The 15,250-nt window shown below is 46.5% G+C and overlaps 1 protein-coding gene across 3 annotated transcripts; it reads left to right on the top strand.

Annotated features, from left to right (window-relative positions):
• Positions 1 to 5,768: 5,768 nt before the first annotated feature.
• On the top strand, positions 5,769 to 14,564 carry MSANTD3 (Myb/SANT DNA binding domain containing 3). 3 transcript variants are annotated; one of them, XM_033170110.1, is made up of 3 exons: positions 5,769 to 5,895; positions 9,557 to 10,006; positions 13,387 to 14,564. In XM_033170110.1, the coding sequence occupies exons 2-3, from the start codon at positions 9,589 to 9,591 to the stop codon at positions 13,794 to 13,796; spliced, it is 828 nt and encodes a 275-aa protein (XP_033026001.1). In that variant the 5' UTR covers positions 5,769 to 5,895; positions 9,557 to 9,588; the 3' UTR covers positions 13,797 to 14,564. The 3 variants fall into 3 exon arrangements, with proteins under 3 accessions (XP_033026001.1, XP_033026002.1, XP_033025999.1); XM_033170111.1 differs by having other exon boundaries at positions 5,769 to 5,901; XM_033170108.1 differs by having other exon boundaries at positions 5,771 to 5,889.
• The last annotated feature ends 686 nt before the right edge of the window (positions 14,565 to 15,250 follow it).

Raw genomic sequence — 15,250 nt, 5'->3', positions numbered from 1 at the left:
ACTAATTTTGCAGCATACATCTTTGAACCACACATTCTTGCAGTTAGGCATGATGTCTTTTTTATTATTATTTTGAAAGATGAACAGAAATTGCTTTTCAGGGACGGAAAATGGAACAAAATTTTAAATCAAAGTATTAAAGCACAATTTTGAATACAGACAAATAGCAATATAGATCTACAGCACATACAAAAGACAGAAACCATTAATCCAAATTGCTATTTCACACTTGTGCTGGTGGCCTTCTTTGATTTAAGGTTCCCGCTCTCAGTCAGGATCTTTATCACATTTTGAATGTCCATTCCTTGATTTAAAGAAAAAGGTAAAGGTAAAGGGACCCCTGACCATCAGGTCCAGTCGTGTCCGACTCTGGGGTTGCGGCGCTCATCTCGCTCTATAGGCCGAGGGAGCCGGCGTTTGTCCACAGACAGCTTCCGGGTCATGTGGCCAGCATGACAAAGCCACTTCTGGCGAACCAGAGCAGCACACGGAAACACCGTTTACCTTCCCGCTGGAGCGGTCCCTATTTATCTACTTGCACTTTGACGTGCTTTCGAACTGCTAGGTGGGCAGGAGCTGGGACCGAGCAACGGGAGCTCACCCCGTGGCAGGGATTCGAACGGCCAACCTTCTGATCAGCAAGCCCTAGACTCTGTGGTTTAACCCACAGCACCACCTGGTAGAAAGGTAGAGAGAAGTTATTTTCTATTCAAACTTTTTAAAGTACCATTTGTAAGTTATGGCAGCACTATAAAGAATTCTGCAGTTAAGACACCTGAAGAAAGCGACTGAACTTGTGGGAAGGCATGGGGGAAGTGACCTGCATGGAGTGTACCAGTGAAGGTGCCTCATTGCTGTAGTGAGCTGTCTCTGTTACGTGATCACCCGCTTCCTTCATTCAGGGTTTCCTCTACGATTCTTTGGGCAAAGGGTCGGGGATGGTGAAAGGTTGGGGATGGGCCCTGGGATTGTGGGCTCCCTAGTTCCTGTCTTCCACATGCCAAGTCCCTCCACCTGTTCCTCATCAGCACTTCTGGCACCCTTGTCAACCATAGTCAAATAACCACAGCTTGAACCTAACTTCAATACCCTAGCTAAGAGAAACCCTGGTTAGCCATGATTAATGGTGGTATCAACACGATCCTTGGCTGTACCATAACTTTCATTTTTCATTCCCACAAAAGGGAGGGGAGAGATAACACACACACAAATGCAGAAAGCCAGATTACCACTGAATGATGGGTTTGATGCTGTTGTTTTGTGTAGGGTGGCAGCAACTTCATCAACGTCCATGTTTCTTATTCTTCTGAAAAATTCTGCAGTTATGTCATTGTCAGGTGTTGCCGATAGTCCTGGAAGAGGGATACTGGGTGCATCTGTCTGATTTTGAGTGGCTGTTGCCTGGCTCTCTGGCTTGTCTGATGTAGGATTTGATAAATGCTCCTCAGAAGACGGCGGATGCAGTGGCGTAGCAACGGGGGGGGGGGTGCTCCCGGTGCCACATCTCCAGGGGTGACAAGGCATGCAGTTTGCCGGCGCTCCTGCGCTGTCCAGACGGTGCCAGGATCCTCTGCTCATGGCTGCAGTAAACCAGGGGGTAGGCAACCTAAGGCCCGGGGGCTGGATGCAGCCCAATCGCCTTCTCAATCTGGCCGGTCCTGGAATCAGCATGTTTTTACATGAGTAGAATGTGTGCTTTTATTTAAAATGCATTTCTGGGTTATTTGTGGGGCATAGGAATTCGTTCATTCCCCCCCCCAAAAAAAACATATAGTCTGGGCCACCACATGGTCTGAGGGACGGTGGACCGGCCCCCTGCTGAAAAAGGTTGCTGACCCCTGCAGTAAACTCTCCAGCTTGCCCCCCTCCCTCCCCCTGAACGGATCTGTCCATTTTGTGATTCTGGTGCGTGCCATTCTTCAGGATTATAACTGGACTGTTTTATAAGAGGATGCCAAATTTCAATGAAGACACTACCAGTACACATCTACATAACAGGCCTTAAAAGTCATTCCCTCTCTCCAGGAAATTCAGTGTACTGTCGTCAAGAGATAGCATTATCTAATGGAGAGCATCCTCCAGCATCCTTTCAGGTATACCAGTGTAGGTATACCGAAAAAATCATTCACAGATCTTTCAACAGCATGAGACACAACACTTACACTACACTACTAAGGAGTGATGTTGTGCGGCATGCAAGTTGAGGTATCTTGATTTTCATTTTCCATAATGAAGGAGTCAAGAGTTAAGAAATCCACACACGACAACTAAAGAATATATGAAAAAAGTCTTTATTTTGACAAATTATGGCAGCAATAACAGTAATAATATCCATCATCTGAGCGGCTTCCAGCAAATGAAAACATCAAACACAGTAAGACATCAAACATTAAAAACTTCCCTACACAGAGCTTCCCTATAATACTCTTCTGGCATTACAGCCAAGTTAACCTGAGTAGAAAACTGCTGTGGGACCATGATTTACCCCAGCCCCCTCCAAGACGCAAGTCATGTGTTTAAGCAGCCCAAGGATCAAATCACTAGACCACATTGTCTGCCAAGTTTAGCAACATAGCACCAGAATGCTCCAGTCCAAGTGGAGAGGCAGTGCGGTCTAGTGGTTAGACTGGGAGTTAAACCAACAGGAATTGCTTTGGGGGAGCTGGAAGGTGGCCCCAACATGGCAGTAATTTTTTGTTGTCTAGGATATTTCCAAGTGTTTCCATGGCCCCAGAAATGTTTATTTTTGCTGAGATCTAGTGGCTGAAAGTGAAAAATTATGAGGGCCTCTTCAGCTCATCACCCATAAGCAAATTATTGTTATTGTTGTTGTTATTATTATTATCATTATTACTACCACTATTACTAATATTATATTTATTAGCCACATTTTTGTACATCTTTATATGGAAGACAGACAAAACAATAAAGAGTTATAAGCCTCTATGTTGGAGCCTCATGTTCCATAGTCCTCTGAATACCAGATACTGGAGATAAACAGTGAAAGCGGGAGACTAATGGTTAGAGCATAGCATGGGGCTAAAGCAGCCTTGGCCAACCTGATGCCCTCCAAGGAGAGCAAGTTTTGAGAGCCAGTGTGGTGTAGTGGTTAGAGCAGGGGTTGTCAGCCTGGTCCCTACCGCTCACTAGTGGGCGTTTCAGGATTCTAGGTGGGCGGTAGGGGGTTCTACGGCAGAAGCTGAATCCTCCTTCCATCGAGCACTGGTGGGCGGTAAGGATATTTTACGATCAAGAAAGATGCATTAGTGGGTGGTTGGTATAAAAAAGGTTGACTACCCCAGGGTTAGAGTGTCAGACTGTGACATGGGAGGCCAGGGTTCTAATGCTTATTCAACCATGGGTGACCTTGGGCCAGCCACACACTCTCAGCCTAACCTACCTCACAGGGTTGTTGTGAGGATAAAAATGGGCAGGAGAAGAACTCTGCACACTACCTCGAGTTCCTTGGAGGAAAGGTGGTATAGAAGTGCAGTAAATAAATAAAAACCAGTCCTAGCCAGTTGCTGGTAGCGGCTGATGCTGATGGGAGCTGTAGTCCAAAACATCTGGAGGGCACCAGGTTGGTGAAGTCTGGGCTGAGTGTCCGAGTAGGCCGTTAAGACAAAACCCCACTTGGGCAGCCTTGTGCTGAACACCAACTCTCAACCTGACCAACCTGTTGTGAGGATCGTATGAGAAGGGAAGAAAGCCACCTTGAGCTCACTGTGAGGAAAGGGTGCGTTACATCATGTGCAATTGCAAAAAACAAAACGAGTAAGTAAATAATTACCATATATACTTGAGTATAAGCCTAGTTTTTCAGCACATTTTTTGTGCTGAAAAAGCTGCCCTCGGCTTATACTCGAGTGAGGCGGGTGGTGGGGGTGGCGAGAAAGAAGCCCTTTCTCTCCGCTCGTGCCGCCACCCGCTCTCCCCAGTCAACCATTCCTTAAGAAGTGTACAAGAACAGCGGTTCTTTACTCTCCCCAGGCAGCTTGTTCCATTCCTGAACTGCTCGCATAAATGCAAACTTGGCAAAGGAAGAAGAGGAAGGAGCAGCCCAAAGGGTTGCTTTCGGGCTGCTCGTTCCTCCTCCTCCTCCACAGCGGCAAAGGTGAACCGGCTTATACTCGAGTCAATAAGCTTTCCCAGGTTTTTGTAGGAAAATTAGGTGCCTCGGTTTATATTCGGGTCGGCTTATACTCGGGTATATACGGTAAGCAAGGAAGCAAAATACTTTGCAGAAGTCAGCAACTGTAGGAAACAGGACACAGAGCAGAAATCAGGATTGGGGAATCCCATGGCCCTCCAGAGAGACATATATATATGCCAACAACAACAACAATCTGTTCAGTGGGGACTGATGGGAATTGTAGTTTGGGAATTGTAGTTACAGGTAGGTAGCCGTGTTGGTGTGCCATACTCAAAAATTCTGGAAGGAATTTTTTATTTTGGTCTGCCATAGTCAAAAATTCTGGAAGGAATTTTTTTATTTTATTTTGGGAATTGTAGTTTGGGATACCCAAACTACAACTCCCATCGGTCCCCACTCAACAGATTGTTGCTGTGGTTGCCATCCGCGGAGAGACAATGGAGTGTGCCTCCAGGGGTGAAGCGGATTGCTAAACTCTCCCTGCCCATCCCCTAGCCCTCCACATACAGAGCTAAACTCCAACTCCCACCAGTCCCCAGCCAGCACAGCCAACGCTCAGAGGTGATGGGAATTGAAGTCCCGTCCATATCCGGAGGGGGAAATGGTTCGTACTCCCCCCCCCCGTGCGCCGCCTCGAGTCCCTGTCACGGGGGGAAAGGCGGAGTATACAACATAACACAACACCAGCAACAGCCATTCCGCACTCTTCTTCCGACTTCTCCCGCCGCCAAAGGCAGGCCCTCCGCAGGCGAGCCCCTCGCGAAGGCGACCCCCGGGCCACCGCCAGCCGCCGACCCGCCTCGCCTCCTTCAAACTACTCACAGAGGCCGCCGCCGCCGCCAACCTTCCTCTTGGGCTGCCGCCACGTAAGTGACAGCGCGCACGCGCAGTCCGCGCCCCACCCACTTTTCCCGGCCGGAGCCGCGGCGGCGCTGTCGGGTCGGAAAACCCGGACTGGAATCCCAGAGGGAAGAGGGAGTGGCGCCATTAGGTCACTCTCTGCTATGAGTCTTGCAAAAAAAGAAGGAAAGAAGCAGTTCTGTCTTAAGTACAGCGGGGAGGGGAGAAAAAGTAACGCTTGTTGTCAGTTTTCGCATGCATGCATGCATGCATGCATAACACGCATGCATGCATTTGTTTTAGCCTTTGCTTCCGTGCCCTAAGCGCGAAATTATGGGATTGCTTGCGACGTTTCCACCCCGGGCGCTCGCTCGCTTCGCTTTGGTGCCCGCCGCTTTGAGACCCGCGTCGGAATTTGGGAAGAGCAGGAGGGAGTGGTTTCGTGGTCGGGAAAGAAGGGGAGGAAGGTGGAAGCGAAGCGGATCCCGCCTTCTCTAAACCCAGCCGCGGAGAGGGAGAGAGGAGGGGTGGGAGGAAGGGAGAGAGATTGGCAATTAATGGTGGGGCTTTTGTTAAGAGCAGGGGCTGTTGCGCTGCCCTTTGAGGCCGATCCACACGTTACGGGGATTATCTCTCTCTCCCCTCCCGCGCCGCCGCCGGGGCAACGACTAACGGCAACATGAGCGCTGCTCGTTATTGTCTGAACAGCCGCTTGCGTGCCTGCCTTTGCAAACCTGCAGCCGCCGCCGATGCGCATTCAGTGGGTGGCGGGTCGTCCTTTGTCAGGCTGGGATCTGCGCTTTCCTGTTATCTAAAATAGAGAGGAAAACCCGGCAGCATCCAGGAAAAAGCAAGAAGAGAGGAAGCCTGAGGAGGCCGTGGTCCACCAAAGCCTGGTAATTGTGCGTGCGTGTTTAAAATGCATATATAAAATGGTGTTTATTTCTAAGGAAGGCTGCAGAACTAGGAGGAAAATGCTACCCCGTCTCTGTAACCGCGTCGCCTCAGAAAAGCGGCCAGGATGCCTTCCCAGATGTGTAACAGGTTGAGGAAATTCGTATTTGGCTGCTGAGGGGAAAAGGCTCGCTGGGCCACAGATGGTCATTTTGTTCCCCACCTGGTCCTTGTGGCGCAACATCGTCGTGTGTAACTTGTGCAGCCCCCTCCTGCCTGCGTCTACTCAGGAGTAAGTCTACTCTCGGGCAAGTGTGTGCAGGATTGCAGTCCTCTACACCCTTGTCTGGGGGCGAGACTCCCGGATCATGGATAAACGTGGATAGCATGGCGCTTTTTAAGGATTTTTGATTTAAGAAGTTGGGCTAGATTAGGCATTGTGACATCTGATATTGGTAGCAGCGTTTGTAAATATTTAGAATTAAGATTGAGAATATTGCAGTCCACTGTGGCTGTTTCAGTTGCTTCCCTGCGTAAAATCCAGATGAAGGAATACCAAAGGAGTGTTTATGGGATATACAACATTTCCCCGCTGCCAGCTTGTGCCATTTCAAATGAAGTGATCTCAAAAAACACACCAAGGCGGACCCTCTGGAGCCTGACTATCCCTCAAGTGCAGGGAAGATGTGGGACCTGTAGCGCTGCAGATATTGCTGGACTACAGCTCCCACAATCCCTTGCCATTGATCTTACTGGCGGAAGCTGATGGGAGCTGGAGTTCACCAACACCTGGAGGACCATAGGTTTCCCCATCTCTTTACATCTCAGGGTCTTTGTGGAAGAAAAGCTTGCAGTTATCCCTCAATAAATTCTGTGGCCATCCGTGGCATTTTCAAGTTGTCACTTATAAATTTACATTCCTATGTTTACCTCCAGACTTTCTTCTGTCACATAACCCAAAGCAATATTTGCATTGTTCCTATCCAGGCACTGACCAGACCTAGGCCTGCTTAGCTTCAGTAAGGCTGATCTACTGATCTACACATGTTTACTCTGAGGTAACATATATGGAAGTAAACATGCATGCAGATCAACCTATAAACTGAAATGTATTGTGAATTATCCTTATTAATGCAGGGAATTGCTTCTTTTGCTGAATCTACACATGGGAAAAGCATAATGCAATTTAAGATGATCCCGCACCCCCTTCATGTTTTTGAGTGTGGGGCAATATTTGAGGGGTTAACAGGATAGACAATTAAGTGTTGAGAGAGAGGTGCTTACAATGAAATTTCCTGTCTTTTATATTGATAATAATCTTCAAGACTTCCGCTGGTGAGAAATATCAGGACCTTGTGGATTTGAAAGGTAGGCATCCTTGCAGTTAACCATTCCTGCTTCACAAGAATGTTTGGCCTAGAGTTATCTGAGATATAATGAATCCATTTTAATGGACTGGTTTTAAGGTATGTTTGATGGAGAGAAGTTGAAAGTGCAATCGTGTGCTGCCAAGATCTTAGCAGTGAGTTTGGGCATTGATACGGCTTGATCCATGGATCTGCAGCACAGGAGCAACAGCCTAGTCAAGAAGCTAGATACCTGTATTATTGTTCTTTGATTTTATTAGTGCTGCAAAGCAAGAGAAGAAACCCTATAATGTTGTTACTCAGTTATAATTGTTAAACCGAACCCCAAAGCAAATCGCAAAGGTTCCCTTTCATCCCTGTATCTCAAACCATCCTATACTACATAGTCAGCTGTTACATCCACCCCACAAACTTCACAAAGGTTCTCCTTAGCAGCCTAATCTGCCATCTCATTACCAATAATTCCCACATGGGCTGGACTCCAGCAAAAAGCACAGACCCATTATCCGTCATTCTGAATTCAAAAAATCATATTCCATTCACCAAATCACATTTACATTCCATACCTCCATTCTTTATGGTCAACGACAACATGTTAGCACCCCTGCCCTATCAGGTCTTGCATCCCTCAGCCCTCTCAAGCCACCCCGATAGCCACTCTGCTGTCAATATGGATAACTTAATTGGATAAACTAGGGTATGAAGATGATGCCCAACCTTTGCTGTTTGCTTCTGGCACTTAGAGGTATGCTGCCCCTACACAGGGGTGTTCCAATTAGCTGTCGTGGTAAAGGTAAAGGGACCCCTGACCATTAGGTCCAGTCGCGGACGACTATGGGGTTGCGGCACTCATCTCGCTTTATTGGCCAAGGGAGCCGGCGTACAGCTTCCGGGTCATGTGGCCAGCATGACTAAGCCGCTTCTGGCAAACCAGAGCAGCACATGGAAACGCCGTTTACCTTCCCGCCGGAGCAGTACCTATTTATCTACTTGCACTTCGACATGCTTTCGAACTGCTAGGTTGGCAGGAGCAGGGACCGAACAACGGGAGCTCACCCTGTCACGGGGATTCGAACCACCGACCTTCTGATCGGCAAGCCCTAGGCTCTGGTTTAACCCACAGTGCCACCCTCGTCCCTTAGCTGTCGTGGTAACTAGTAGGAAATGATAGATCTTGCTCTTTTTTCAAGCCATCTAACTTAGTGGTTTTGAGGGGCTATCACTTTTAGAAACTCAAGATATATAAGCTAGGTGCCATAAAGCTCCTTAAACCAAGGTTACCGCCAGCTCCTAGGGGCTGAGGTCCCTCAGATCCCCAATAAAATATTTGAGGGGGCTGTCCCCCCATTGCCATTATAAGAGAACATGTTCATGTTGAGTTCTGGCACCTCTTTTTCTAGAAAAATAGCACTGGGCATTGCCATTCAAATGGTGTCCATGCGCTGTGTCTTGTGATTGATTATGCAGCGCAGGGCTTACCTCCCCCCCCCCCCATTATTTTATTCCAGTTGGCACCCCTGGTTACAGTTGCCCAAACAGAATGTCTAGTTGCCATTTGGGGGCAAGATGGCTCTAAAATCTTATTTTTCAAATGAGGAACTGGCTGTGTTTGATTATCAGCTAAACATTTGACTTGTTCAGATGACAACCTTGAGCTAGGTTAAGCACTTTGAGAACTTAAAGAAGAAAAGTCACTTTATCCAGGGACAGTCCGCAGATATATAGGCCTATTCTTACCTCTTTTTCTTAATGGTGACCCGGACCATTCATAACATAAGAATATTCTTCACAACTGTGAGCAGGGCAATGGAGTGGGGTAACTAAAGACAAGCGGCCACAATTAACTATAACATTGTTCACTGCTCCTGCTCAGGCTGCACAGAAAGAAGCATTTTGGTTCCTGAAATTCATTCTGATTGTGCAGATAAAATGTAACTGATAGAATTCTATATGATGTGATAATATTGTGTGAAAACAGTCAAGACCCAATGATCCCCAGGCATGCGCCCCCCCCTGGCGCCCAGGCATCTTCACTTGGTCGAAAGTGCTGATTGCCAGGTGCAAAAAGTGCCTGGCGCCTGGCTAATTTTGAACACTGTGTAGTAGGGAATTCTGAATTGTGTGAAGTAGCACTTTTGTTTGTCCTGGACTCTGCTATTGGTGATTGTGTTGACTGACTGACTGGTGATAGTGTAATATTCTAACATTTTTTGTGACGAAAAGGAACATTTTCTGAACAGAGTGTTATTTGCTGTGAAATCCATCATGCTTGCAAAAGTAAGCTGTCTATTGTTTTTTATAGGTTATTTTGGCACTCTGGAGAATCAAAAGAAAATGCAAAACAGCGAAGTGATAAAACCTGCCAAATACTTCTCTGAAGTGGAGAAGAGCGTGTTGCTTGCATTAGTTGAGAAATACAAATATGTACTTGAGTGTAAAAAAAGTGATGCAAGGACTATTGCACTGAAACAACGGACCTGGCAGGCACTTGCTCATGAATATAATTCTCAACCGAGTGTATCGCTACGAGATTTCAAGCAGCTGAAAAAATGCTGGGAGAACATCAAAGCACGGACAAAGAAAATAATGGCACATGAAAGGCGAGACAAGGTAAAAAGGAGCATTAGTCCACTTCTAAGTAATCACATCCTAGGAAAAGAGAAGATTGCCAGCATGGTACCTGAGCAGGTGTACTTTTTACAGAGTCCACCAGAAGAAGATTCTGAATATCAGCCAGAAGCCTCCAGCCAAGGTACAGTTGTTTTCTAGTGATCTACAGTAAACTATTCTTGTAGCTTTGCATTCCAAAAGTAGATAGAAAATTTGCAGTTTGTTCACCTGGTGATACCTCTTGTGGTGCTATGACTTCTCCAGTATAAGTAAATGAACACAGTCTATATTGATATAACTGGTGAGTCATGACACTTGATAGGATCATGCCCTGTCCCTCAGGTGTGTCATACAATCATAGAGTTGGAAGAGACCACAAGGGCCATCCAGTCCAACCCCCTGCCAAGCAGGAAACACCATCAAAGCATTCCTGACAGATGGCTGTCAAGCCTCCACTTAAAGACCTCAAAGAAGGAGACCCCAACACACTCCTTGGCAGCAAATTCCACTGTCGAACAGCTCTTGCTGTCAGGAAGTTCTTCCTAATGTTTAGGTGAAATCTTCTTTCTTGTAGTTTGAATCCATTGCTCCGTGTCCGCTTCTCTGGAGCAGCACCATTTTTCTCCTGAAGGGATCTTTAAGAGGAGAAAGGTCAATGATAGGGGAGAATAAGAGACTGAGACATTAATCTTTTTTTAATTAAAAAAAAACCCTATAACTTACCGTTTGACCCCATGCCTGGTATACCTGTGCATTCGTTTCTAATTATTTGGGATAATTAGTTTTAATAAGTTCACTTTATCTTGATTTTATTTTTAAGCCATTTTGAGAGGTTTGACTATAAATTCAGATTAATGTTCATAAATATATGCACATGTGAGTTTATATGTGAGCCTCAGGTTGCAATTAGGTTGGCTGGGAGAACATTGAAGACCACTGCATTTTGTTCCAGTACAGCCATGAAAAAAATACCTACCATTCAAACTGTTTATATCTTAATTAACACATCAAAAACATGCTTGTATCCATTGTGGGAGGCCCACAGGTTAGAGCAGCAGAGAGTAACCCTTTGTGGTCAACAACCACATGCCCTCAAAGGAACGGGGTCAGAAGCCACAAGCCAATGGCAGGACCAAAACCTGGGCAGGGCAAAGCCGCTCCTTTTCTTTCCCATTCATATACCATCCCTTAACTCTCTCATTCACTCCCATTCATGCAAGTTCACAAGGAGCCACTGTGGCTGGCACACAGGCAAAGCTGCCAACCAGCAAAGCAGTGCAAAGTATGGATATCAGTCAACCCACCAGTGGAACAGTCACTGGGCTTGGCCATGAACACAGCAGAAGCTGCAAAGTGCAGGTGCCCCTAGCAACCTTGCCTGCATCAGCCAATCCTCACACAGCTCCCAGCAAGCACTGCTGCTCTGCCCACCACATGCATGACCACCCAACACAAGAAAATCACACACCCTAGGCCAGGGGTCAGCAAACTTTTTCAGCAGGGGGCCGGTCCACTGTCCCTCAGACCTTGTGGGGGGCCGGACTATATTTTGAAAAAATATATGAACGAATTCCTATGCCCCACAAATAACCCAGAGATGCATTTTAAATAAAAGCACACATTCTACTCATGTAAAAACACGCTGATTCCCGGACCGTCCGCGGGGCACATTTAGAAGGCGATTGCACTGCATCCGGCCCCCGGACCTTAGTTTAGGGACCCCTGCCCTAGGCGGACACTGTTAAGTAACACACATGGGCACAGTGGCGCCTCAGTCACACAGGGATTGGGACCCCTCACGACCCCCTCATACTCATGCATCACTGATGCCCATGTACCGCACTCCAACAGAAACATCTAAGCATTTGTTGCAGACATGAGTGTGCAGCCCAAACAGGCACAGGAGTACAAAGCTCCAGCCAAGAGGATCCACACCTGTCACACACCCTTCCAGGGAGTCCACAGAGCATTCGCATAGCCAGGACAAGGGATGGGGGGGCAAGGCTGTCCCGAGCAAAAAGCAAATTACACTTAGAGATTTCTAATACCGGCATTGGTTCAATGTTCTGGAGATTCAGAGGGAAGGAAGTATGGTGGAGAGCAAAAACAACCTCAGCTCCCTTTCTCCCCGTCAAAATCATTGCTCTTCTTAATTACAACACACCACACTTCATGTTTTCTACCTGTTTCTTACCCTCAGAATCTGTTTCGCTTTGCTTCTCCTCCAGCAACGTTGCAATAAGTATGATGAGCAAAAGATTCTGTCCTCTACACCCCAACCCTTGCTCCCTCAGCATAGTTCAGCACTTCTTGATATGATTTCCCCGTTCTTCCCTCATGCTTCTGACCCCCCCTTCCTTTTTTTGCAAGTTGAGAAACTTTTTGCAAAACCTTGCATTCAAAAACAGCACCTGTCTCAAGGACAGTAAACTTTCTCCTCTTCTGAGCTCAGGGAAAAGAGTCAAATCTGTGATCTGGCCAATGCTGTCATCTTCCTTTTTTTCAAAAAACCTACCTGTGCTCTGTCTCAATCTGTTCCTGCTTCCCTGAAGGCTGCACCAAAGGAGGTGAAAGAGCCGCAGGTTGCCTAGCTGTGGATGATAGCTTCTCGAAATAAATCCTTGAGTTGAAAGAGTCCTTTTAGCAGGAGGTTATGAATTGTAGTTCTGTTGTTCTCTTCCCAGCCCGCTTCTTTCAGTACAGGCACTTCAAAGGACACCTCGGGTGAACTCCAAGAGGCCACTCTGAGCATTCCTCCCTATTTTCTCAAGCCCCCCACTCTGATGTTTGGAGCAGGGGATAATCCTGTGCTTGGAGGTGCTTGAGGGCCTTCAAAGGGCATGTGGCCCAGACAGCCTCCAGTCCTCTGAGGAAAGTGGAAGGTCGTATCAAACCTCCTGTGTCTTGGAGGTACTCTGCAAAGTTCAACATGGTGCCAGTCATCCTAACTGTGAGGGCCCCTATAGAGCTACTCTCAGAGAAAAGCCTTGACGGTGGAGGCAAACAGTATAGCTTTAAAGAGACCTGAATTTCCTTTTCCTCGTCTTTTTCTCTGGCCAAACAGGTTTTACCCGTACCTGTGCACCAGAGAGGCAGTTCCTCTTTCAGATTGCCTTCAATTCCAATAGCCCTATCCTCTTCTACCCTATAATGGTAGTGCTTGTAGTTTCGTGCTGTCACAATGTCTAGTGTCCTGAATCTGCTTCAGGGAAAGATGACACAAGCTTGGCTGTGCAGTAATTTACTGTCATTTTTAAAAATCACATTGATACGCCATCTTTCCTCCAAGGCTATCAAGATGGTGCCCATGGGGTTATCCTAGCTTATCCTCACTGCAACAGCTCTATAAAGTGATTTAAGCTGAAGATAGTGACCGCCCAGTCATTGATAGCTGAGTCAATTTGGGCTTCAAGTCTCCCAATGTATGTTTAACACTATATCCAGCACACCAAACTGGCTCATGGCTCGGGGGAAAAAATGAAAATTATTATAATGGTCATTTTTTAAATTTTATTTCCCCAGAACCTTTCACCGTTATAAACAGAGAACTGTGCGATGAAGACAAAGATCTTGTACATTTCCAGGTATGCGAAGGAACCTCGCAGTCGGAGCCTTCCTGTTCAGCAGTCAGAATAACAGGCAGTAAAAATTTCAGAAGCAAAGCTGCCCAGGAAAGTGACCTGAAAAAGATGCACGAGGAAGAGCACCATCAGCAAATGTCTATCTTGCAGCTGCAACTGATCCAGATGAATGAAGTGCACGTGGCCAAGATCCAGCAGATCGAGCGGGAGTGTGAGATGGCGGAAGAGGAGCACAGAATCAAGATGGAGGTGCTCAACAAAAAAAAAATGTACTGGGAGCGGAAACTTCAAACTGTTACAAAAGAATGGCCCGTCTCATCTTTCAACAGACCATTCCCTAATTCGCCCTAGAGAATGCAGCAGCCGGCCATAAAATGGACTGGTGCCACTGGTTTATTAGAAGAGAATGAGGAGGGGTTCAGTTATGCTAGTTTTGTATTTTTAGTTGGAGTCAATGCCTTCCCACTTGGCTGTGAACAGACATTAAGGAAGAGCTAAGGAAAACGTGGTATGTAGGGTTGTTGTTTTTTTAGGCCCAATAACTCAATTGTTATCATTTTTGGAGCATCCCCTTATACACACAGGAAGTCAGTAGGCGTATTCTGTGGTGCACACTTTTTGTCTAGAAAGTTCTTAACAGCAGATACGTAGCTGGGGCATTTTAATATTTTATTGCAAGTCTGAAAAATTAAATTTGTTCCCAAGAAGCCAGAATTCTGACTTACCCTCCATAATTGTTTGTTGAGGTGGGGGGCTACTAGCAGATGCCCAGTGACTCAGCTGCATCACTGAGCCAGAGGACATAATAGGTTTTCCGTTTATTAATAGAATGTGGGGAAAGGGCAGCATCATAGCAGCAACTGCTTCAGAGGAGGGCATGGAAAGCTTTCAAACAATTGATTGGCTCTCTGGCCACCAGGGAAGTTCACCACCACCACATTTCTCTCCTGCCTAACCATTAATGACGCTGTACTCAGTTTGCACTATAGGGCATGGCTCACCTGCCAGCTATATAATTTAGGGCAAAATTACAACTGTCTGGCCACTTTTCTGCGGTTGAAGAAGGCATCAAGAAAATTACCATTGTGTGTAATTTGTGGCTTGATCCTGTGCACATGTACTCCAGAGTAAGTGTATACAGGACTGCAGCATCACTTTGATAATTGGCAACTCTCCGTTTGGTTCAATTCAGCTTGCTTGGCTTCTCGACATGTCAGTAAGGAGCCACCAGCCCATCTAGTACGATGCAGGTCCAGTTTGTTTGCATGACAGGGTCACCCTCTCCATACTGCACCTATTTCTTGGTCCCAGTCCACATGAGCCAGGGACCTGAAGTGAGCACCAACCTAATGTAAGGAGGTTAAAGTGCAGATTTAATGTGTAACTTGGGGCTATTTAAACACATTGCATTTTTACATGCAGGTCCCTGTAAAAATGTAATGAGTGCACATGGCAAATGCAGATAAATCTGCCACGACACAAGGAGTGGCTGTGGCTCCTTGAATGGGTAACTGGCAAACACATTGAGCACCACACAATGTGTGACTGAGCTCTTGAAGAGTTTTCGTCTTTGATGGGAGGCAAGGGAAAGAGAGAACCCACCACCCTCTAAGTAAGTGACAAAGGAGAAGCAGGCGTGTTACTGTTTCAATGAAGCAGCAACCATGAATTTCCACGATTTCATATGTAGATTTGGCAGTTATGACTAATAAGTGCAAATGGTGATATTAGCTTTTTCTTCTTCTCAAAATGGGGCAACCTGGCTGTGTTCATTGGGCTTCAGGTGGTTTTCCTTGTTGTTGGAT

This window comes from Lacerta agilis, chromosome 14 (genome assembly GCF_009819535.1).
Source record: "Lacerta agilis isolate rLacAgi1 chromosome 14, rLacAgi1.pri, whole genome shotgun sequence".
Classification (NCBI taxonomy): domain Eukaryota; kingdom Metazoa; phylum Chordata; class Lepidosauria; order Squamata; family Lacertidae; genus Lacerta; species Lacerta agilis.
The sequence above is the reverse complement of the archived record's forward strand: the minus strand, read 5'-3'. Positions and strand labels throughout refer to the sequence as shown.

Excerpts from the sequence above, each read along its gene's own strand:
- MSANTD3 (XM_033170110.1), top strand. The coding sequence starts at position 9,589 with ATGCAAAACAGCGAAGTGATAAAACCTGCCAAATACTTCTCTGAAGTG. Across the intron at positions 10,007-13,386 it reads GCCAGAAGCCTCCAGCCAAG|AACCTTTCACCGTTATAAAC; the intron begins GTACAGTTGTTT and ends TTATTTCCCCAG.